General features: G+C 34.2%; 1 protein-coding gene across 1 annotated transcript in view; it reads left to right on the top strand.

The window, feature by feature from the left end:
* Positions 1–26,106, top strand: part of ERBB4 (erb-b2 receptor tyrosine kinase 4) — a 1,133,324-nt gene that overhangs the window by 743,067 nt on the left and 364,151 nt on the right. Inside the window, exon 4 of the mRNA XM_047773400.1 lies at positions 16,011–16,145. Coding sequence (XP_047629356.1) covers positions 16,011–16,145 — 135 coding nt within the window. The remainder of the gene's footprint in view (positions 1–16,010; positions 16,146–26,106) is intronic.

Here is a 26,106-nt window from a genome sequence, read left to right as displayed (position 1 = left end):
AAAAGAGGAAGGCATTGTGGAATTCATTATCATTTAGACTCTTTAACAATAACTTAAATATATAAGCTATTTAGATACATTTATAGTAAGTTTATGATGTTGGCTTTTATAATAGTTTTTCCTGTTCCTTTTTTTGGAATGTGGTCCTTTTAAAATCTATTAAATGAATAATGATGCATTACTTTGGATTGACTTCTCTTTGACTATTCTGAAAAGAAATGTTGTTTCAGTTAAAAAAAATTAACTTGATGCATTTTCCCGTTATAAATATGCATTTACCACCTGTCAGCCAAATAGATTCAAAACTGCTTATTAGCAAAGTTGAGTGAATAAATAGATAAAATGTATAAATAAATGAACTTATACACTTCGGCATGTCTGCATTGTGTAGAAGGATTTTCCTTGATGATGTGCCAACTTTTTTTTTTCAACTTTTGGATCACATCTTATTATCCTAGCTGTAATTAGAAATCTTGTGAAATTAAGAACCATTAAATTCAATGAGTTTTCAGCATCGGAAATTTGCCCAGAGGCACCCAGCCGATAGGTCTGCCTAGGATTGGGTTTTCATAGACTTCTCCCTCCTCTCCTCCTATTCACTCTAAAAGGGAATGTCTTTTCCACTTAGCTAATTAATTACACCTGCCAACAAGCAGATGGTTCTGTAGGCTTTGAAGCACAGAAATAGCTAGGTGCACATCAGCTAGTTTAAGCTTCCTTCAGTTGCAATTTAGATTATAACTCTTGAAGCTTCAGAGAAAAGAAAATATTAAATTATTACAAAGTTAACCACATTTTAAAATATTTATTATTACAAACATGTATTTTAAGGTATAAATGTATTATTCTTTTTTCTGATGTCAGCACAAACACACTTTTGTAATGTTTAGCACCTAGTTTGGAACAATACTTACCAGATGTTGCTTTCTAATTGTTCTGAGTTCTAAAGTAAAATGAGTATAGAGAACCAGGGCTACTTAGAAAATTGTTAAGAACAGTTCTCAAAATATTATAGTGTTTGAGTGAATATTTTTTGTGTGTTGTTGCTTAATTATAAGGAAAGATATGTATGTAGTAGGGGCTAAAGTAGAACTGAAAGCAATAGCAGTAGTCCTGCTAACATTCCACTTGTATTCCAGATTTTTTCCTTTTTTCTTTTGGCCACACCTGCAGTATATGGAAATTCCCAGGCCAGGGATTGAATCCAAGCTGCAGCTATAACCTATGCTACAGATGCAGTGATGCTGGGTCCTTAATCCACTGTGCTGGCCGGGGGCTGAACCTACACCTCCACAGAGACAATGCCTTATTTTAACTGTCCACCAAGCAGGAACTCCATATTCCAGATTTTTATACTGGTCTAGCTAGTCTTCTTTCTTCTTTTGTCTTTTTCCTCTGTATCTCAGGCTAGAGGCTTTAAATAGAGATTATCACAGGAGGTTAGTTTTCTATGTAATTCAACTTTATATGTGAAAAAAAATAGTTAAGTGCTTTGTATTTGAAATATAATGAAATCTTTAAAATTAAACTTACCCTTTTGTTATAGGTAAAATAAAAATTAATATATGTATATCATATTCTTACCTGTTTTCTCAGTACCTTTATAAGAAATTAATGGAAATAAAATTATCAAAATATCCCAATGTAAAACCACCTCCCTTCATTTCCAATATTTTTTAGAAAGTTATCTGTTAGACATATCTAAAGGTAAATGTATTTAATTATATCAAAGGAAGGAGGACAGTTTGAAAAATGTATGTCTCAATAAAATATTTCAGTCATCTTACAATATTGAGCAGTGTACATTCAATTGAATAAGTTTACCTGCAAAGATACTGTGATGAGTCCACATTTTACCATGAATTTTAATTTTGAATTCCTTTTCCTTTCATCATATGAGCTTTACCTCATTTGTCTTTAAAATGCTTAGAATTTAAACTTAATGTTAAACTTTCATTGATTTAATTTTGCTGATTTGATTGCTTGGCCTTTTTCTCTCTTTGTATTAATTGCTCAACAGCAATTAATAAGAAAAGATATTATAAGGAAAATACAGATTTGGTTAGGAGAATCAAATGCCCTATACTTTTAAACTACCCATTTTCATATTTTAGAAATGCGGTTTCAAAGCACAGAAAGGCAGATTCTACTCTGGCTATGATTTTTAAATGAGGTCATTAAAAATCACTTTAGCCTATTCGTTACTACAGAGCTTCCAAGGACTAAGAACAGATAGAGTTCCTGCAGTCCTTGAAAATAATAAAATCACCTTTCTTTCTTTTCTACACTTCAGTGTTTTTACTAAATTAAAGGGGTTTTCCCTAAGCAGGCTGAATTCTTGAAGTTTTATTATGCTTCCTTTTCTTGTGTGTCTACTACTTTCAATGGAGGCAAAAGGGATGCACTTCCAATGGCTGGGATGAAGTCCAGACATCTAACGGAGCCAAGATATTTTTTTTTAATCACAGTTTTTCATGCAGAAAAGATACCTTAAAAGCATAATTTTACCTTTCAACTCAATAAAGTATTTTCAAAAAGACTTCAGTGAAATTACTGTGACTTCTTAATTATACTTAGGAGTAGATTATATAAGCTAGAGTTTTGCTTCATCTCTGCTTAATTTTTTTTTCGTTAAAATTCTCAGTCATTCCTTCCTCTTATGGGGGATGTACGGAATACAAAGGAAAATAAAAATCATTATAAATGAAAAAAATAAATTAAAATCATCTTAATATGTAATAAAAAAGGGTAAAATCAGGACTCCAGCTCAGCAGTTAGACTGAGTTGGAATCATAGTTCTCTAGAACACTTATAAGTTGCTTACGTCTCTAAACTTCAGTATTTTTTTATCTGCAAAATGAGACTAGAAATAGTCACTTTTCTGTAAGAATTAAGAGAAATATTGGATTATAAATATATTCAAACAGTGGCAGCATTACCAAGAGGTATTAGAGTCAGGTGGTTAACAGTGGGCTTTGGAGCCTAGTTTGTTCCCTCTCTGTGTGTGAAGCATCTGGCACCTTGCTTTATCATTCCATGTGTATCTTTATTATGCCTTTGGGGTATAGGAATCCACTTAGAAAAAGAAAATTCTGAATTTAGCATCTCAAATAATTTTATGAATTTCCAGAATTAATAATATACTCCTAAAAGGCTATCTCAAACTCATATAAGTTGATAATAATAGTTAATAATGAGTAAACACAAACTCACATATTCTAACTTGGTCTAATTACCTTGCCCCAGTTTTTGGGCGCTCTCAAAATTATATTTATGAAAGGGAGCAGAGCTAATGATCAAGCAGGATAGTAGAAATCAGCTAACCAAGAACTTACCTTCCTAATAATAATAATAATAGATTATTATAACAATAGTACGTCAATTGAACATTTGCCAAATAACAGACACTGTGGTGAGTGTTTACATGTATTAACTTATTTTCTCCTTACAGTTTCCCTCTGAGGGAGTTATTGTTAATATCCATATCCCCATTTTATAGCTAAGGGAATTGAAACTTGGGGAGGATAACTGATGTGACTGAAATTTCACAGGTGATCAATGATAAAGTCATGGTTTCCCAGTCTGACCCTGTAGCCTGTGCAGATGTTTACATTCTCATAGTTTTCTCTTCTCGAATGTTGGCTTCTTGATTTGACTGAACCATCTGACATTGTTAGACATCTTAGCACGTGGGTCATTTCTTCATATCCAGTCTCAAAGATCAGCCAGGCACCCCAAATAATTTTTAAATCATACTTATTTACACTGAAAAAAATGGAAACATTCTAAGATAAATGTATATCTGAATTTAGAAGACATGACCATACAGGTTACAGAGCTATATCTTTGCATAGTGGAGCTTGTTCTGTTAGGACATCAAATATCACCATAGGAAAATGAGAGCAGTATTGCTAGGAGCCATAGGATATAAGAATTCATTAAAAATTATGTAAGCAGTTTCTTGGAGTTCCCGTCATGGCTCAGTGGTTAACAAACCTGACTAGTAACCACGAGGTTGCATGTTCAATCCCTGGCCTCGCTCAGTGGGTTAAGGATCCGGCATTCGGGTGAGCTGTGGTGTAGGTCTCAGATACAGCTTGGATCTCAGGTTGTTGTGGCTCTGGCACAGGCCAGCGGCTACAGGTCCTATTCGACCCCTGGCCTGGGAACCTCCATATGCCATGGGTGCAGCCCTCAAAATACAAAATAGTAAAAGACAAAAGAAAATTATGTAAGTAGTTTCTGAAGATATTGTAATTTTTTGTCTTCAAATATTTTAGCTATATATCTTTAACTTTTAAAATCTCTGAGAAAATATAGTATTTGATTATATCTTATCTTCATTTAAGAGTAAAGAACTTTATATAAACTACATCTTATAGTAATGCTTATGACACAACTTTTTAATACCATTTTATTAATTAAAAAAAACTTTAAAGACATGTTTGGAGCAATCCCATCTCCCTGACAACCCTGAGCTGTACGAACATGTTTAATGTTTAATAATACTCTGTGTTTCCTCATAAATACATCCAGCTGTAGTAGAAATGCCAGACCCTTGAAATGGAAGAGGAGAACTCAGCTTACTTGTCCCTGTCCTTTGGAATTTACTCTAATTTCTATGAAGCAGCTTGGAAGTGGAAGCTCAAGTAAAGACCACCTGAGAATTGCCACCAGGGACTTTGTGGCCTGCGAACTAGGTTCCAACCTGAACTGAATGGAGGGAAATCTCACAGCTCTAAATACTGTCACAGAATGTAATTACAGAGGTGAAAGAAATAATTCAAAGGGTTAATTAACTCCACTGGGTATCTAGAATTACTCATTGTGGCAGAAATAGTCACAGAATTTGAGACTGTAGCCTTAGGAACAGTTTATCTTATGAAGTGCAGATAATTTTTTATTAGCCAACTTTGAAATACATTTAATAATATTTAGCATAATATGTCCATCTCCAAAATTATTATGCATGCACTAAACTTAACTTATGAAAATTTTTATGATTCTCAAAAGAATCAAGTTTTTATCTGTTCTTCTTTCCTCCAAAAAATGTCATATTTTATTCAGTGAGCATATATTTTTAAACACTTTGAACAAATGAGGCTTCTGAATGGTATTAAAAATATATTTTGAAGTAGCTACCATTTTATGAGAACCTAATATGTCCCATGTGCTTTATATATGTTAATTGTTACACTCATTGTAACCCAACAAATTAAGTATTATTCCTATCTTAATACTTAACTTTCTTAGTCCCCTTATCCCCTTAAGAGGATAGAAATTTACCTGCCTGAAATCAAACCCATACAAATAGCAAAGATAAGCTTAAAATATAATCTACAAAAAAGTGGCATATTCATATAAAGGAATAGTATACAATAAAAATGAACAAATTACTAACCTAGGCAATAGGATAAGTAAATCTCAAAAATATTATTTTGAGTAACATAGGCAAGAGACAAGAATAGATGCTTGTTATTCCATTTATATAAATGTATATACTGGAAAAACTAATCTATGGTGATAGGATAATGGATTGGAGAGCACTTGATAGGAAGGAGCAAGGAGGAATTTCTGGTGTGATAGAAATATTTGGTGTCTTTGGGTGGTGGCTTCATGGAGACAGGTGCACAAACACTATGTATGTGTACATGTAAAAAGTACAGAGCTTACATATTTGTGTATTTTCCTGTGTTTAAGGCATACTAATTTAAAACTTTATACAAACCAATCTAATTCCAAAGTCTTTTCTCTCTTTTTTGCCATGATCTAATATTTCAGGTTTTGAAACTTGTGCTTTACAAAATGATGACTAGTCCTAATCAGTCATTCTTTTCTAATTGTCTTGGTGTTAAAACTCCGCTTAAAAGAAATATTTAAAGTAGATCTTCTAGAATCAACTCCTTTACACCCTTATTTTATGACTTCAATTTATTTTGTAAAATGTTGTCTTTATTATTTTTGACATTACTTTAGCATTATAGACATGTTACCAGAGACATCCAGGCCTCTAAACCATGTATTTCTTATTTTTATTAGTCTTATATAGCCTCTTAAAAATCTTGATGCTTGAAATTGTATTATAATCATTTTACAAGATTAAATCATTCTTCTTTCTCTTTTTCATTTGCAAGTCTTAGCTTGCCAGCAAACAAACACACAGAGCAATATTATTATTACTGTCATCAAGAAAAATTATACTTTTTTGAAATACTCTATAATAGTGAAGAAATCACACACTGTAAGAAGAGTTATTAGAACTATACAAACTAATATCATAGGTGAGATATTCGAAAGTGACCTTGCAGCATATCCCAGGCTTATGGTATTAAAGCCTGTAAATAAAGGGGACAAATCATTTCTGGGCACTAATATGACTTTCCTCCTTATGATAATGAAAACATTGAACTCAACTGATTTGTTCTACTGAAGCAATTACATTTTCTGGAAACTTAGAGCAGTTATTTAAGAGGATTGTTTTCTGTAATGAAAGCTTTCTGGTGGACAGAGGACTAAGACTATTTGACATTTATGTAAGAGTGTTCTGTTTTAATAAAAAGTGCATTTTTCATTCTTTCTCTTTATATACCTTTGATTGTGATCATCTCTTACCAGAGAGATAGTCACTCAATGTGAATTATTTTTATCCAAGTTCTAGAAGTTATATTTTGCTTTTTTTCTTATAATTATTGATGTAGTTTTAGTACATTTTCTAACATTTTTAAGTGTCAGTTTTTCAAAGCATTAGGTCAGAGTGCCCTCAAAAAATTTAGAAGTTAGAAGGGTAACATCTGGTACATTAATTACGGAGTTGTTTGCTAATAATCTCAAATAGATCAGATTTAGCACCACCCTTTGTAAATGTTTCACACATTGGAAGATCCTTTTTCAAGTAAATGGAAATAAAAATTAAATTGCCTTTAAAAATTACACTTCAAATATAATATGCAAGGGGCTCAACTTTGTTGATCACTGGGGAGGTACAAATTAAAATGATACCACTTAACACTAATCAGAATGACTAAAAAGAAATAGAAGAAAAAAAACAAAACAGGGTTGACAAAGTTCAAACCTACTGATGGGATTATAAATTGACAAAATTACTTCAGAAAACTGTCAGCATAGCTCGGCAGTTTCTCTTCTGTGTGTGTCTGTAACCTAAATGTGTGCATATGGTCACTAAAAGGCATATTCTAGGATGTTCATTTCAGAGCTATTTGTAATAGCCCAAATGTGGAAAATACCCAAATGCCTATTAGCATAGAATAGACAAACAAAACCTGCAATACCATACAGCCATGAAAATGAAAAAATGTGAGTGAATTTTATAAACATAATGTTGAGGCAAAGGGAGACAAGAAGAATGGGTACACTATTATTCCTTTTTGTATAAAATGCAAAAAATATGTGAAAGTAATCTTGCTCACAGTCAGGATAAAGTTTCTAATAGGGAGTGAAAGCAAGAGGAAGGCCTCCGTGGTGCTGGAAGGTTCTTTTTTGAGCTGGGTGTCAGGTGCATAAGTTTGCTCAGTTTATAATAATACATTGCATAGGATATATGCGCATCTATGTGTGTATTTTGTGTTTCAGTAAAAAATTGGAAAAATCCTTAGATCTGTTCAGTTCACAAGATTTATGTTTTATAAGTTTTGATGCAGTATGAGAGACTGCTTGTTGTCTCCAGTTCCATTACCACTGTCTAACTTTAAATAGTATGTAAAGTTTAGCTAGTCATGTGACCACTCAGTGCAAAGACTACGATTCCCTACCTTTTGTGACAAGCTGTGGTTCCATGACCGAATTCTGACCAATAATACAGAAGTATCATTGTCTTGTGGCTGTTTGCAGGGACTTTCATCAAGAAACAACATGCAGACAAAAAAAGACCAAAAAAAAAAAAAAAGAAGAAGAAGAAGAAGAAAGAAAGAAAAAGAAACAACATGTACTCATCCTCTATTTTTCATCATGCATAATTTTTGCACAGATGTTAGCAGGTGGAAACTCCTTATGTATTGAAGATTGTGAAACAGTAAGATGAAATGGAGTCCGGGCCTTTGACGACCATGGATTTTCTGTAATAGCTTTGAATCACCAAACCAGTCTATTATATGAAAGAAAAATACTTTATAATCTAACACTAAGTAGTGCCAAATTAATATGAACACATAGAAAAAGGATGACTCTTGTTCAGAACAATCATTAAACAACCATTTGAGTAATTAGTAAAGCAAAATATAATGAACTATGTGACAGAGACTAAGCACAATACCCCCATTATAGAGTTGAATAAACTGAGTCTCATAAATGTACACTTGATTACACATCTAGCAAGTGAAAAACTAGATTTTGAACTTTTGTTTTACACAGTTAACTATGCAACTATATTTGATATTATTGCCTTTACATTCAAAGCCCCAACAAAGAAATCTCCATCATCTATCTATTTATCTATCTACAGTATATCTATCTACCTGTTTTATACAATATGTCTTCAATATGAAAGATAGATTCATAGGGAGGATGGATTAGAAGTAAAAAGTTGAATCTAATATGAGATAATAGAACCTAAATTAAGGAGTAGCAGGAAATACAAAAAGAATGGGATAAATTAAAATACACATTATGATGATTTTATTTAGGGTATCATGACTGATTAAATGTGGCAGTGGAAGAATTCATTATAAATCTCAAGTTTTGAGTTTGGTTGACTTTTACGGCATGCTGCTTTGATTTCAGTGGCAATGAGGAACTACAGGGGAAGTATAAGCTTGGTAGAAATTGTTAGAGGAAAAATATTGAACTTGTTGACACACACATAGAATGATAAGATGAGGTTAGTGAGCTATTTGAGAAGGAAATACTGTATTTATAACTTAAAGCCAGTTACAAGATAATTTTTTTTCCAGATATGAATATTTAAGTGAATTACTACTTCCCTAATAGGAAGAATCAATATATTAAGATCATGCAAATTTTATTCATTATTATGTAGTTTATAAGGTAAACATCATTTAATGTATAAAAAAGATATCACTAACATTATATTATTAATTAAGCAACTAACACCTTTTTACAAACGTTTATAATGCTCTAAAAATGCCAGTATTCTTATAATCATCAAAAACATTTGAATTTCTACTATGTGCCTGACACGTTCTTTGGCACCAGAGCAACAGAAACATCTATGTCATGATTCTTATCCTCACAGAGACCTATATTATGGTAAGGGAGACAAGGACAGAGAAGAATAAAGAAAAGTTGGCTTTTGCTCTGTTAGATGAGTAATTAAGATACTCAGTGTCATAAAATTTAGATGCACTTCACCTCTAAAAACTAAGTGGTCAGAGAGGACTTCTCAGAGGAGCTACGATTCAAGCTAAAACGTATTGAAATCTGAGAATTGTGTCACATCCTGAAGTATATGTTAATACTTTGGAATATCATGGAATTACCGAGTCCCATTCAATTGAAATTCAGATATTTTTGCTGTTAGTTTCTATCTTAAGCTGACTTTCAGTCAATGAATCTAACAATTCCATCTTGAAATTTCTTTGCTCTATTGAAAATACTGCCCACTGTTACTTCCCTGATATTTGGTAATCTGCATCCATGAGCTTTTGACTCTAATCATCGAGCTGAAATACAGAAGGTTACATCACTCATTTACATTATCACCCTCTCCCCACTCCCAATACAAATGTGACATTTCAATTTTGCACACTTCAACTCTCCTTAAATCATCTGTATAAAAACTTCAAAGCTTGATTGATGATGAATGAGCCATTGTCTCCTCAAGCACCCGGTTCTCATTAGCCTTTAGAATCTCAGCTTATTAATAATGAACCTTTAGGGCTGACCCAGTGGGGTAGCAGCAGTTCATTGTGCTTCCAGCTGAAAGGTCTGGGTTTGGGAAAGATACAGGAGTCTCTGGACCAAGTCCATTCCAGAGATGATGTATTAAGTATCACAGGTGGATGACGTGAGCTATATTACTTTTTTATTATTATCTGCCAACAGACTTTTGTGGCTTAAGGTGATGACAGTGAGAAAGATACATTGCCTTTATGTCTGAGAAAATCCCGTAACTGCTTCCTGTGGCTTCATCTTGAAAATGGGCTTTTGCCACTTTGGATTTTGACTTCTTAATTATGACCTTTGGCTTGGATAGGCAATATAAGTGTGATATATGCATTATTCAGACATTCCCACTGTAATTAGACAAGTGCAATATTTCTAATCTTTATTTTTATTATCATTTTAATTCTAAGGTTGACCTGTAAATGCACCCATGCAAAACAAGACATTTAGATATACAATCAGGGATTGAGGTTTTAAATATTTCATTCTCGCTTATTAGATCTTATATTATTCTGCATAGCTTTGTGAGTAGAAGTAAAATATCTGCTGTTGATACCAGTTGTATAAAGTGGAATATGGCTAACTGCATTTAAAATTATAATCTTTGTTTTGTAGAAAAGGACGTTCAATCTTATTTATGAATTGTGCTGGGTGGGGGTCAAAGCAATTTTGTCAACTTCTTAAAACTAGTAAGAAATTCATATTAATCTGCATTTTCAGCACAGATGCTACATCACAATTAAGCTATTTCATACAGGGCAGGGGGAAAAAAAAGCCATGATTCAGTATTTTATCACATTTTCTTTTGAGAGAATATATTTGCAAAATGTCAAGGATTCTCTTAATGGTCACTCATCCCCCAAATTCACTGTGATAGCTAGCATTTGAAAAGAAATGAGTACAAAAGAACTTCTTTAAATAATGCAAATATTTCCTTCTTCATTAGACTTATGCAAATGGGAATCAGGGGGAGACATGGTCAAAATGGATAATCTTTGTGAATTGGAATGCTAAGACCCCACTACTTCATGGCCTCTTTAAAATGTCATATTAACACTTTACATCTTTCTAAGAAAATAAATTAAGGAACAATATGAGTAGATTTATGGTTCAATATAAAAAAAATGCATTTAGAATTTTGTGTAGCATATTGTAGATAATTTGCATAGGTTTAGGGGTATTTTTGTCTGTCTGAGATAGCGCAAAAATTGTCATTATTCATTTGATAAATAATAACTGAATTTGCTATCCAAAATAAGTTTAAGGTTACCAATGAAAATGTCTAAATGTACCTTATAAATATTAAACATACTACCTGAAGTAATTTTTCACATTATCAATTATCAGCATTTTATATAGTAAAAGCTATTTCTCTTTCAGCTTATAAAATCTCTGACTTCAAAATGATATATATTTAAAAATTTCCCTATACTCGATATTATATATTTATTGCTTTACTCAAAATATATTTTTCTATACCCAAGATATTTTCTTTCATGAAGCAAACATTTATTGTGTATCTAGCATGTGTCTTGCATAATTCTAGGCAATGAGGATACAGTTTTGAACAAAGCAGAAATGACCTCTAATTTAGTGAAATGTAAAACCAGTAAAGATGATTTATAGAGTGTTTATAGAAGAAAGATAACTTTCATTCTTATTTAGATTTGGTCAGAATGTAATTTAAAGTTAGCAACTACACTAGAAGTTGCCTGATTAATGTTGGTGACAAATTCAGGGTTCTTTTTTTCCCACATTTCAGTTTAACAGGTAATTATTGAGTAACTATTGCCCCAGGTTTGATGCTATACATACAACACTGAAAAATATCCCTTGCCTTTATGGAGTTGTCTAATTTTTTCAGTTACAAATCCTGTGCAACATATGTTAAATTCAACATATTGAAGACTATTGTGGATTATAATTTACTTACTCTGAATACAAAAAAAAAATCAAGATTTTTTTTAATTGACTTGCCTGTATTAATCTAGTAGGAAGTGTTTGAGACATAAATAAATTTATGTGTTTACTGGAGTTTTTTTAGTAATGAAACTATACTTTTTTCACAGAAAGTCTTATCTAACATTATATTCAACCATGGTATTTCTTTCTTTTTTTTTTTTTCCGTCTTTTTGCCATTTCTTGGGCCGCTCCTGCGGCATATGGAGGTTCCCAGGCTAGGGGTCTAATCAGAGCTGTAGCCACCAGCCTACACCACAGCCATAGCAACGCAGGATCCTAGCCGCATCTGCGACCTACACCAGGGCCAGATCCTTAACCCACTGAGCCAGGCCAAAGCCGCAACCTCATGGTTCCTAGTCGGATTTGTTAACCACTGAGCCACGACGGGAACTCCAACCATGGTATTTCTTAAGGAGACACAATTTTGTTTCACGAACTTGTTAGAAATATTTTTATATAATAAAAAACTCATAGCAGATTTTTTTTCCAACCAATTATTTCAATGACCAAGAATATATTTATTTACTCTGGTATGTTTTTCACACGGGAAGTGAAATTCAGTAGAATGAGATTACCTTGAATTCATTTACTTGTTCAACACTTTTTGAGTCTTTCCACAATTCCAGGCATCTTTGAAAACCAGTTAAATCTGTGACTCATTTGCCTTCCTTACAATTCAGAATTGTCTTTTTTGTCATAATTATAAATAAAATAATTATATCTTAAAACATAGTTATTAATAACTTTGTGTTATGCTAGTGGGATAGAAACTCTTGGTATAACAGAGATGCGAGCTTCCAATAAATCTTAAAAAAAAACTCTTTGTTAGCAAAGATAGATCTAAAGTATAGCCACACATTTTTCTAGTATCATCCTAGATAAATATCTTACCAAGATTTTCTCTCTTTCTAATCATTGTCCTTTCTTCTAATATAAAAATGCAATTTAAAAAAGTCTTAAAAAATGAAAAGAAAGAACTTCCCACTGTGGTGCAGCAGAAACGAATTCGATTAGGACATGAGGTTGTGGATTTGATCCCTGGTCTCGCTCAGTGGGTTAAGGACCCAGCATTGCCTTGAGCTGTGGTGTAGGCCTCAGATGTGGCTCGGATCTGGTGTTGCTGTGGCTGTGGTGTAGGCTGGCAGCTGTAACTCTGATTCAACCCTTAGCCTTGGAACATCCATAGGCTGTGGGTGCGGCACTAAAAAGCCAAAAAAAAAAAAATCCTTTCTAGTTAATGAAAGCGGAAACATTAAGTATCACTTTTGTCCAATAAAATAATCTTTGTCTCTTAACAACTTAATCGCAGGTCAATATCTTTTCCTTATTCCAGCAATAAATATAATTGAATATTTCCCCTCAAAGTATATTAAATTAATATTTTTATTAATTTTACTGTTTAAACTTATAATTAATTACTGTTTAAACTTATAAAATAAATATAAACCATATAAATAAATTCAATATTAACATTATTTCCTAACATATATTTAGCTAGTCAATTTGATCAAAAGAAAACATGAGATGAAATATACATAAAAACTCTCCTATAGAGGTCAATAAAATATATACTTTCTGGTGAGGTTGTGACATTCAACAACAGATTGGGATCTAAGCCAAACGTAGAAGAAAAAAAAATACTATTTTCAGGGAAAAATTTCAGGGAAAAACTAGTCATCATTAAATACTAAAAATTTATAAATCCTCCTGACCAGAATTGCTAGCAGATGCTGGGTTTTGAATTTAGGATGATAAAGGTATCATCCGGATTGATCATGATTGTAGCCTTAATTTAAAACTTTAACATGTAAGATTATATTTGAATTATTATTGCCTCTTTCTAAATCCTTTTCCAAGTATAAGTCAAGCTCTTGAACAGAATAGCTCTAAGAAACAAATGTCAACATTGGTAACAGATTAATTTTGTTGAAGAAAGGGATTTGATGAGATTATTACTCAGTATAATATAATCTGATTCTATTTGAATATTTTTAGATAGGAAGTTGTAGATGGATACTCTGTTCCTTCAGTGTGAACGATCTGAATTAAAATGTGACTCCTGAAAAATACACTCTTTCTACAATATTTGAGCTATTACCTCTCCTTTTCACATTTTTTTTTTAAAGCTGAACTTTGGAAAGGTAGACTGAAAAATAACCTTCATTTCCTGGATAGCAGTCAAAATCTCCTTTATTTTTGTCACCTAATGAAGGATTATTCCTAGAGCAGAAGAGCATCACCCAATGTCTCATGAGAAAGCTATTAGTATGAGATCGTCACATTTCTTCCATAGAAACTTAATGCCAAGCATTAATGTAGAAATCCATTTTCACAATCTTTCTTATGTCTTACAGCTCCCTTTTGCTTTGATGACAGTTGTATGGTTAAGTCATGAAAAATAATGAACTGGGTTTTAGAAATAGAAAGATGATGTAATTTCTTTTTGTTTCTTTTTTTTGTCTCACTTGAGAAAATGGAACCAATAGTGAGTGAAAGAATGAATGATGGAAATGAGATTGATTTGAAATGTGGAAATCCGTGCCATGTCAGAATTAATCTGGAGGATTTTATACATGCAGTGTATAAGGCACTTTATATGTGACCACCAATCTTCTACAAATACCTTTTTTTATGGTGTCACGTGTTCTCGTCATTCTTCTATGTCCCTTTTTGGCTTAGAGGTTTAGCTTGGGATACTAAACAGAAGAAATGAGGCCACTGTGGGGAACAGAGTTGGTTGCCTTTCCAACATCAAGTTTTTCTTCTTCCTCACTAACACCACTGCATGTTTGTGTTTGTTCCAGTAGTAACACGTCCAGCTAAATACTTGCTCCCTCAGCCTCTCTTGCTGTAGGAAAGGTCGTGGCATGTGGTTCTGGCCAATCAAATGCACACATAATCCTTGGGGAGAGCCCCTCTTCCCAAATAGAAAGTTGGGGATTGTCAGGAGAAAACCTCCTGCTTGCTCTCCAGCCTTTGCTTTGCCTTGAATTCAGAGAGACACATATAGACGTGGCAGCCATCTTAAGCCTGGAATGAATAAAGCGAATGTACATAGCAGGTTGTGACTCCTGCAGAGCAACTAAACTGATGCCTACAACTGCTTCCTATAGGTTTCTTATTACATGAAAAAAACCATTCCCTGTCTACATAAATTACTGTTACTTGGGTTTCCATTACTTGTATCCAAATGCTTTATGAACTGATACGTGATTTCTCTTAACTTGCTTTTGCATTGGACAAGAAGAAAAAACATGGCAGGTATTGGGCAAGAAGATTCTTTTTTTTTTTTTTTTTGTCTTTTTGCTATTTCTTTGGGCCGCTCCCGCGGCATATGGAGGTTCCCAGGCTAGGGGTTGAATCGGAGCTGTAGCCACGGGCCTACGCCAGAGCCACAGCAATGCAGGATCCGAGCCGCGTCTGCAACCTACACCACAGCTCACAGCAACGCCGGATCGTAAACCCACTGAGCAAGGGCAGGGACTGAACCCGCAACCTCATGGTTCCTAGTCGGATTCGTTAACCACTGTGCCACGACGGGAACTCCCCTGGGCAAGAAGATTCTATGTGGACTCCACCCAATTTCTTAAAATGAGAAGAATAGTACTTTCAGAGGAAATATCTACCTTTTTTTCCACTGAATACAATAAGCGATCTGAATGAGAGTCTATGTATTTGATCAGCTATTGTTCAAAGGGGACAAGTGAGGTGATTAAGGCCAGTGTTGTGAAATAGAAAAAATTGGCTTTTGTGCATTTTATCCTAGAGTCATGCCCTTGTTCCAGGGAACCACAGGGTTTTTATTACATCTTACTTTGTGTTGTTCTTAAAGAATAATTGGCAATTCTATTGACTACATTTGAAATGAACAAAGAACACTTCTGTGATTGAAACGTTAATTTTAGCTTCCATTTTGTGCTAATTACTTACTTAGCTGACTCCAGTCAATGTCGCATTGACAAACGATATTTTAAGGGAAACTTGACAATTTGTTTTTCTTTGTATTGGCAAATATTTTCAAATTTCTGTAGTCTGTATGACTCAATAAAAGATATTTCTTAAAGATATCTTGGCTATTAACACAGTAACTCTAATTTAACACTGAAAATAGCTTGAGTAAATCATTTTTATTGTCTACATTTTTATCTTCAAAAGTTTGACAACAAATCTGTTTGTTTGTTTCTCTTCAGAAATCCTAAATGGTGGAGTCTATGTAGACCAGAACAAATTTCTTTGTTACACAGACACTATTCATTGGCAAGATATTGTTCGGAATCCATGGCCTTCCAACCTGACGCTGGTGTCAACAAATGGTAGCTCAGGATGTGAGTATCATTATCCTTTTTAATATATCAAAAGATTCTTCTATATCTTGAGGAAGTGAGCAACTTGTGTTTATCACTCCATTAATAATATTTTGAATTTTGATTGCATCTGTTGAAATGTTTAGTTATCTATGACAGAACAGTTTTTTAACTTTCAATTAACTATCTTTTTAGAATGTTGCTTCCTCTTTATAAGTTCTCATTTTCTTAACCTAACTCCTTTCACTAAATCTAAATTACGTTACCATATTTCTAATGTCTGAGAATGTAGTCCATTGTCCATAAACCTAAGGTTGGTGTGTAACTGCTGCTTCAACTCTATGTGATTCATACACCACTGAGAAAAAAGGCAGTAGAACAAAAATGTACCTTCATGTGCACTGGGATTTTTTAGATAAAAAAAATTTAAATCACGTGAACATTTTAGAATCCCTAAACCTTCATTTACCCTTAAAACCTTCATGATAATACTTTATGAAAATTCTAAAAACTATAAATAGAGTAGAAAAATATAGTTTTCACACAGAAATACATGTTACATTGTGGTTTTAACCATTAGCCTAATAAACTATCCAATTTCCCATTCTTAAAGTGTATTTTATTTCTACCACAGAGGATTTATTAGATTCAAAGTGTTTAATATGATTAAATGATAAGCAAGTAATATTTGAACTATCAGTAAAACCTTTGAAAATCATTCTGCCTGGAATCTGTTTCATTTTCATAAAGCAGACTGTTATCCCCACATTTATTATTACTGACATTTGTATGAGAACAGAATCTTTATCAAATGTTAACCTGGGTTTTATATTTCTCATCTATTATTATATGTTTCCAACCTGAAATCAGTACTATCTTCACACAGTTCAATAATTATTTGCAATAGAACTGATTGTATTATAACACTTTTGTAGGAAACCAAACTCCAAGGAAAAGTGATTAGATTTCATCATGGTCCTAATAATATAATGGAGAAATACGAATATATTTGATCCAAACTAACAGCTGTGTTTTTAATAAATGGATAATTTTTTTTAATTAAAGGAACATAATTTGCTTGTCACCTTTGAACATAAATTTGTATGAGATATCATCTTTACAGTGTTCAAGTTGCATACGTTGTAGAAACACATGTGAATGAAAAGTTGAATCTAGTCACACTAACAAGGCAAATTATTTAGTTCAGAAATTCAGTCTTCCATTTTCAGTCTGCCCATACTGTAGTACATTTAATACGTGGAGGGAAAAAATCATAGTGTTTGAGTAAGAGCAAACATATACTGACTTTCAGCTGAGTTACTAGCTGTAATGCGTGAATGAGATCAAGCAAGAATAAAGGCAAAGAGAGAAGCCAAAGGGAGTGTGTCCACCAACCTCATAGGAGCAGAAAAGGAAAAGGTCTAAGGGATTTGCTGAACTATCATGGATGGACTCTGTGCTATTCTTTTGAGGGCAAATTTGGATGTCTGTGCCTATAAGTAGGCAACTGTAGCTATATTCGTTTTTATAAGCAAATAGTTGCAGGTGCAAAAACTATAAATGCAGAGTAGAATCATAACACATTGGTTTTTTACAATTAACTGCTAATTACTACTTGTTGAAGTTTTATTCTTTACATTCTGGTTCTATTTGCGTTATATATAATGCCTGACACCATAGCTAATAACAGTGAAATTGTTGGTCTTTGAATATTGGTTTTCTATTGCTTTATTCTGAGTCAGTTTCTTCATTTACCTTCTCTCCATGGGTGATTACTGGCAGTTCTCATGCTTTTAACTTCCTCATTTAGTCCTAGATCTATACACCACCAGCCAATCAAATCACCTAAGTTAAAAATTTGGGAGATATCACTGTCCTCAACTTTTTTTTTAGAGCCAAGGCAGCATGTGGAGGTTCCCAGGCTAAGGTCTAATCTGAGCTATAGCTGTCAGCCTATGCCACAGACACAGCAACAGCAGGATCCGAGCCGTGTCTGCAACCTACACCACAGCCCATGGCAACGCCAGATCCTTGACCCACTGAGCAAGGCCGGGGTCGAACCCGAAACCTCATGGTTCCTAGTCGGATTCATTTCTGCTGTGCCACGACGGGAGCTCCAGTCTTTTTGGATCTTGGCATGTATTTTTTCACTAAATCATGATGAATTTGCCGATTTCTTCATTCTACATATTTTTAAATTACCATTCCTCTGTCTTAAGACTTCATCTATTGCCTGAGTTATTAAAACAGTCTCTGAATTCTTAGTATTTTTTTGAGACCATGACCCTTGTAATAGTCTAGTGAAACCCATAGCCCTCTTCCCATAATATTGTAAAAATAAATAAACAGGCACAAAATAAATATTTTATATCATAATTGTATGATAAAGTTTATGAAATAAATTATAAAGGATTACAATGAAAATAATATTGAAATGCAATTATCACCATACTTTAAAAATTAGTAAGTGATATAGTGACATGCTTCTTTATTATTTTATTAAATAAAGTATTCTAATGAGTTAGTAATGTAGTTTGAAGTAAAGAAAGGAATAAATATTATTTTAAAAAGGAAACTCACTTTAACAAATGGTGTTGGACATGTATAACTTAATTACTTTGTTGTACAGCAGAAATTATCACAAAATTATGAATTAGTTATATTTCAATAAAACTTTAAAAAATGAAAAAAATGGTGTTGGGAAAACAGGATAGCCATATGAACAAAATTGAAGTTAGATTCTTATCTTACACTGTATATAAAGTTAACTTAACCTGGATTAAAGACCTGAATGTAAGACTACAAACTATAAAACTCCTAGAAGAATAGCATAAAGGAAAATATTCATGACATTGGATTTGCAAATAATTCTAGATATGACCCCCCAAAGAAGGCAACCAAAGCAAAAATAGAAAAATCAAACTTAAAATTTTGTTTGCATCAAAGGACACCATCAGCAGAGTGAAGAGACAACTTATAGAGTGGGAGAAAATATTTATAAATCATATATCTGATAAGGGCTTTATATCTAGTATATATAAAGAACTTCTACAAAATAGCAAGTGTTGGTGAAGATGTGGAGAAATCACTACATTTTTGCATTCTTGGTGAAAAAGTAAAATGGTGTAATCGCTATGGAAAAACAGAATGACAGGGAGTGCTCGTCATGGCTCAGCAGTAATGAACCTGTCTAGGATCCATGAGGATGCGGGTTCAATCCCTGGCCTTACTCAGTAGGCTAAGGATCCAGTGTTGCTGTGGGCTGTGGTGAGGTCACAGATGTGGCTTTGATCTTGTGTTGCTTTGGCTGTGGTGTAGGCCGGCACCTGAAGCTCCGATTAGACCCCTAGCCTGGGAACTTCCATATGCCGCAGATGTGGCCCTAAAAAACAAAAAATAAAAAAAAAAATTAAAAGAAAATAGAATGATAGTTCCTCAAAAATTAAAAACAGAACTAGTATATCATTCCACAATACCACTATTGGTTTATGTCTGAAAGAATGAAAAGCATGGTCTTAGGTATTTGCACATCGATATTCATTGTAGTGTTATTCACAAAAGCAAGAGGTGAAAGCACTCCAAATATTCATGTATGAATGCATAAGCAGAATCTGTATATATACACATAATGGAACATTATTCCATCTTAAAAAGTAAGGAACTTATGACACATGTTGCAATGTTGATGAACTTTAAGGATATTATGCTAAGCAGGATAAGCTAGTCACAAAAAGACTGCACAAATCCACTTATGTAAGATATCTAAAGTAGTCAGATCTACAGAAACGGAAGGAAAATTGATGTTTCCTGGAACTGGGGAAATTAGGAAAAGGGAAATTTCTGTTTAATAAGTTTAGAGTTTCAGTCTTGCAAAGTGAAAAAGCTCTATGGATTTGTTACACAACAATATAAATATACTTAACACTATGGAGCTTTACACTTAAAAATGATTGTGATGGTAAATTGTATGTTATGAGTTTTTAGGATAATTAAGAATAAATAAGAGTTCCTACTGTGCCACAATGGGATCCACAGTATCTCCACAGTGGCAGAGAGGTTGGTTTGAACCCAAGCTGGTGCAGAAGGTTAATGATCTGGCATTGCTGCATCTGTGGCATAGGTTGCAACTCTGCTGGAATTTGATCTCTGGTCAGGGAATTTCATGTGCAGCAGGGAGGCCAAAAAGAAAAAAAAGTATAAATAAATAGGAGTTCCCACTGTGGCACGATGGTTTTAAGAATCCAACTGCAGCAGCTTTTTAAAGTAAAAGTTACAACTAGAATGTAACATGAATACATCCATGGTTTCTATGGGTTACAGTGTGACTGATATTGCCAATATTGTTATAGTTTGGTCCTTATATTCATATTTAATGAAAATCATATTTTTAATAAGAGATTAATGTGAACAATAATGTAATATTTCCCCCATCAAGTTCTTGAACTTCCTAAATTCTATCCAGAACCCCTTTAGGGGTCCAAAGACTAGTTAAGAGCTCCTGTGTTTAACTACTCTACCTGCCTCCAGTCCTTGACAACTCCACCTGACAAAATGCCAGCAAGAGCTTATTTAATGGAAAGCTAATTATGACCCTGTCTAAAAATACTCTCACTGCAATTGACTAATATCGGGTCAATTCTAACCAAAGCAAAGGCTTGTAGTTTTCAACAGATTCCTACTTATTTTTCCCTTTTATGGAATGAGTTCTTACAATTTCTCTGTCTGGACTGCCCTTCCTTTTCTGTTGACCAAACTAAATTTTATTCATACTTTAAGACACTCATCAGTTTTTATCTCTTCTAAAATGTGCCCTTTTCCACAGGCTAGATTAGGTAACTTTCCCATGTGTTCTCATAATGATCAATGCTGAACCCCGGTATTTTTTCTCACTCTAAAATGAAAAGTCTTTGTGGACAAAGCCTAATTAGTCATTCCGTCCTTTGGTCTAGCACATGATAGATGGATGACAGATATATACAGCATAAAAAGATAAATAAATGAAACAGATCAATTCATAAATAGGAAAGTCAGGTGATTCCAAGTTGTATTTTCTTCTGTCCATCATTTACATTAAAAAGAATGGATCTAAAGAATAAGTTATAATCCACAGACATGTAGCTTATCCATTTCAAATATTTTTCAGGTAAAAATGGCAGCATACACCTATATGTTTAATTTAATCTGTATGTATATAATTATATAACATTATTTATATTACTTATCTTTATAGTATATTTATTTTTTATTATATTTATAATAATTATACAGTAAATACATCTAATTTTCTTTTAGTCTTTAAAGACACTGACGTGTAATAATTTGTAATAATTGTAAAATTGTGCAAATCACAGAATTTTGATACAGGATTTAAGAATACTTGACTCTTAAGTGATATTTTGCAAAGTATTTTTTTAAAGGTTGGTTAAAGTATATTTGATTTACAATGAAGTGATATTTCTGCTGTACAACAAAGTGATTCTGTCATACATATACATACATTGATTCTTTTCCACATCATTTTTCCATATACATTACCACAGAATACTGGGTAGAGTTCCCTATGCTATGCAATGGTCCCCATTGTCCAACTATTCCATATTCCACAGTGGGCATATGCCAGTCCCTAACTCTCAACCCATCCCCCCTCATTGTCCCCTTTGGTAACCATAAATTTGTTTTCAAAGTCTCTGAGCCTATTTCTGTTCTGCAAATAATTAAAGCCTTTGCAGCTGCCTATGGTTAGAGTTGAAAGATCACACCTAGGTTCTTGGCAAGAAGCCTGTATTAACAACTCCCTAGGGTTATTATGAGAAATAAATGTGTTAATATGAGTCAAAATCTGAGTGATTTCTTATGGCAAAAGAATAAAGTATCTTCTGATTATGATTTGTTTCTTCAATTGACCATATGGGGTCAGAATTACTTTTATAATATGGGACAGTTATCTTTTCATTATATATTAATTATTTGACATTTTATTTCATTTCTGTTTAATGTGTGTTTTAGCAACCAGGAGATAATATTTCACAGCTTGTCCTCACTGAAACACTGAAAGGAACAGCCCTCAGATGCTCCAGATGCTAGTCTTTTCTTTAACTTACACCAGATGCACCTCTCATTCTCAATTGTTTTTTAAAACCAAAACCAGCTAATGACAGAAGTGGGATTGTGGAGAAATTGGCAAATTCATAAAAGAGCATTAAATTCACAAATAATTTGAGGACTAATCATTTGTTTAAACCAGATGTTTTGCCTGCATTAAAACTATTAGTAAAACTTAAAACTGAATTTTTCTTTTAATAGAGTCTTACTTATCTTAGTAATTGCCCCCTTCTAACTAATATTGCAAGTTGTGTCCCATATAGGTAACTTTGTTGAACTAGAAAATAATCAAATATCAAAATAGAGTTAAACCCGATTTTCTCTGCTTATTAAGTGTAGTTACTCTTTTAATAGTAAAATAGTTAAATAAAATGCATGCCCTTGTTGAAGTTTGGAATTTTGTAGTAGCATAAAAAACAAACCAAAGTAGCAACAAAATTTATGCACAATGCATTTCAGTATGGCTTCAGTTTCTGTGTATAATATATGTACATATTCACTCTTACATAACATTATTTTTTCCAACCCAGGAGCATGGAATAGCTTTCCATTTCTTTACATCTTTTTAAATTTCCTTCATTAATATTTTATCGTTCTCATCATATAAGTCCCTTACCTCCTTGGTCAGCTTTATTCCCAGGTATTTGATTTTTTGGGGTGCAATTTTAAAAGGTAATGTATTTTTGTATTCCTTTTCTAGTGTTTCATTGTTAATATACAGAAATGTGATTGATTTCTGAATGTTTATCTTATATCCTGCTACTTTGCTGAATTTGTTGATCAGTTCAAATAGTTTTGGGGTTGAGTCCTTAGGGTTTTCTATATATAGTATCATGTCATCTGCATACAGTGACAGTTTTACCTCTTCTCTTCCTATGTGGATGCCTTTGATTTCTTTTGTTTGTCTGATTGCTGTGGCTAGGACTTCCAGTACTATGTTGAATAGCAGTGGTGAGAGTGGGCCTCCTTGTCTTGTTCCAGATTTTAGTGGAAAGGCTTTCAGCTTTTCTCCATTGAGTATTATACTTGCTGTGGGTTTTTCATAAATGGCTTTTATTATGTTATGTTCCCTCTATGCCCTCTTTGGTAAGATTTTTTTTTATCATGAATGGATGTTGGACTTTGTCAAATGCTTTTTCTGCATCTATTGAGATTATTATGTGGTTTCTGAGTTTTCTTTTTTTAATGGAGTGTATGATGTTGATTGATTTGTTTCTCTTCCTTTTTTTTTTTTTTTTGGTTGGATGGGTTCCACTTATTTTAGGCTTGAGTACTTTTCTGTTTTTGTGAATGTAATGTTCAGTTTTGATATTGTAGTTGCCCTGTCTTTTAAGTATGTTAACCCCTTCTTATATCTGCTTGCTTTAGTCTGATAGTCATGTATGCTCAACATATCATTAAAATAAAAAAGAATCTATATTTTCTTATGTTCCTTTCCCACATTGTATGATTTTGATGTCTTTTTATTATTTTATTTTTAACATCTTCATGTTTAGATTTGTATGCTGGCTTCTTTAAGTGATTGCTTTACAATTGTAGTTTCCTCCATTCTATTTCTTCTTACTTCTTCTTTTTTTTTTAATTTAGAGAAGCCATTTCAGTATTTCTTTTAGAATGGGTTTTAGTATTGCTATACTCTTTAGCTTTTGTTTGTTGGAGAAATTCTTTATTTCTCCTTCTATTTTAACTGATATTCCTGCTAGATAGAGTATTCTAGGTTGCAAATTTTTTCCTTTCAGCTCTTTATACATATCTTGCCACTCCCTCTGGCCTGTTTTGTTTCTGTAGAGAAATCTGCTGATAGCCTTATGGGGGTTCCCTTATAATTAACGCTTTGCTTTTCTCTGCTACCTTTAGGTTCCTCTCTTTAACTTTTGCCATTTTTATTATAATATGTCTTGGTGTGGGTCTATTTGGGTTCAACTTGTTTGGGGTTCTCTCTGCTTTCTGTATCTTGATATCAATTTCCTTTAGATTTGGAAAGTTTTCAGCCATAATTTCTTCAAATATATTTTCAATCCCCTTTTCTTTTTCTTCTCCTTTTGAAATTCCTATTATGTGTATATTGGCCTGCTTTATATTATCCCATAGGTCTCTTATATTGTTTTCGTGTTTTTTCATTTGGTTTTCTGTCTGCTGTCCTGATTGGGTGATTTTCATTATTCTATCTTCCACGTCACTATTCATTCCTCTGCATTATTCATTCTGCTCTTTATTGCCTTTAACTCAGCTTTCATCTCTGAAAATGAATTTTCTAGTCTTTCTTGGCTCCTCCTTATATTTTCTATTTCCTTTCTAAGGGAATCTGCATTACTGTTTGTATCTGCTCTTAATTCCTTGATATTCAGCCTTAATTCCTTCAGTATTTTCACTATCTCCCTTTTAAACTCAATGTTTGTTAGACTTCAGAGGTCTGTTTCATTTTTGACTGCTTTAGGTGAATTCTCTTGTTCCTTTAACTGGGGATGGTTTCTAAGCTTGTTCATCTTGCTTATATTTTTCTCTGCTGATCTTTCCATCAGTTAGGTGGCTTCCCAGGATGTGGGTTCCTTTTCTCCTTCGCAGTTCCATCTCAGGAATGCTAGTTCCATCCTGATTTCTTCTATTTCTGGCTACTTCTATGCCAAAGCACCCCTTTGTATTTTTTTCTTGGGGGGGGTACTATTTGTTTTTGGTGTGGGAGTTTGAATATTTGCTGTATCTTTCTTCAGTGGGAGCAGGCTGTTATCCCCAGGATGCTTAGTGTGTTTTCAGTGAGAAGTATGCAATGGGTAGGACCAGAAGACAGTACCTGGTTGCTGGGCTCTCAACAGCAGCAAGGACCTGCAGGAAGGTGGCACAGGCTATTCCTTGTTGCAGGGCCCTGGGAAGTGGTAATGAGCACTAGGCAGATCTACAAGGTGACCAAAGGTGACCAGAGCATCTGGCAGTAGTAGCAGCAGGGTGCATGAGTTCCCAGGGGAGTGAGAGCAACAACAGCTAGTGTTCTATTGCAATGCCCTCTGAGGTGATTGGAACTGTAAGTGGTTCCTATTCAGGGACCCCTAGTGGTGGCAGTTCATTCCCACCTCTGGATCCGGAGATAACTGTGGTGGTTTGCCCCCACCTTCTGTAGACCATGCAAGAAGCCCCTCGTCCTGCTTATCCCCCTCAGGATGTGCTGCACAAGCTACTTCTAGTTGCAATCACATGCTCTGGTGCAGGGAGTTTCCTATGGTGCTCCACCCTTCCTCCTCTTGCCATCCCCAACAATGGCACCTTGCTTCTCCTGTGGATCTGAATCTTCTTCCAGGTTCCCTCTGCCGTGGCATTCCCCTCCCCACCCGTGGTGCACTGCACCTTAGCCCTTAGGCTGTCTCCACATCACCAACCCCAGTCTTCTAAGGTAACTGACCTCCAGAGACTAAGTCTCAGCACCCGGCCCCCCCAGAGCCTCAAAGGCTCCGGTGTGCAGGCGGGTGGTTCAGATGATCTTCAGAAGGGACAGTGATCAATCATCTGGGCACTGCCCAGAACATTTGGCAGTGCCAGCAGCAGGGTAGATGTGCTCCCATGGGAGTGAGAGCAACAAGAGGTAGTGTTCCGTCACAATATCCTTCTCTGTGGTGCCCTCTGAAGTAGGTGGGGCTGCAAGTGTTTTTTGTTCAGGTATTCCCAGTGGCGGTAGGCTATGCCCACCTCTGGAGTCAGGGATAACAGCAGTGTTTTCCCCTGCCACCTGAAGATCACACAAGAAGCACCCTGTCCCACTTATCCCAGGCAGGAGGTGCTGCACCAGCTGCTCCTAGTTTTAAGGTCTTGGGGAGGGACAATGATCGAGTGTTTGGTCTCTGCCCAGAGCATTTGGCAGTGGCACCTGCAAGGTGGCTGTGTTCCCAGG

Source organism: Phacochoerus africanus, chromosome 3, assembly GCF_016906955.1.
Source record: "Phacochoerus africanus isolate WHEZ1 chromosome 3, ROS_Pafr_v1, whole genome shotgun sequence".
Classification (NCBI taxonomy): domain Eukaryota; kingdom Metazoa; phylum Chordata; class Mammalia; order Artiodactyla; family Suidae; genus Phacochoerus; species Phacochoerus africanus.
Note: the sequence above shows the minus strand (reverse complement) of the source record. Positions and strands in the feature narration are given on the sequence as shown.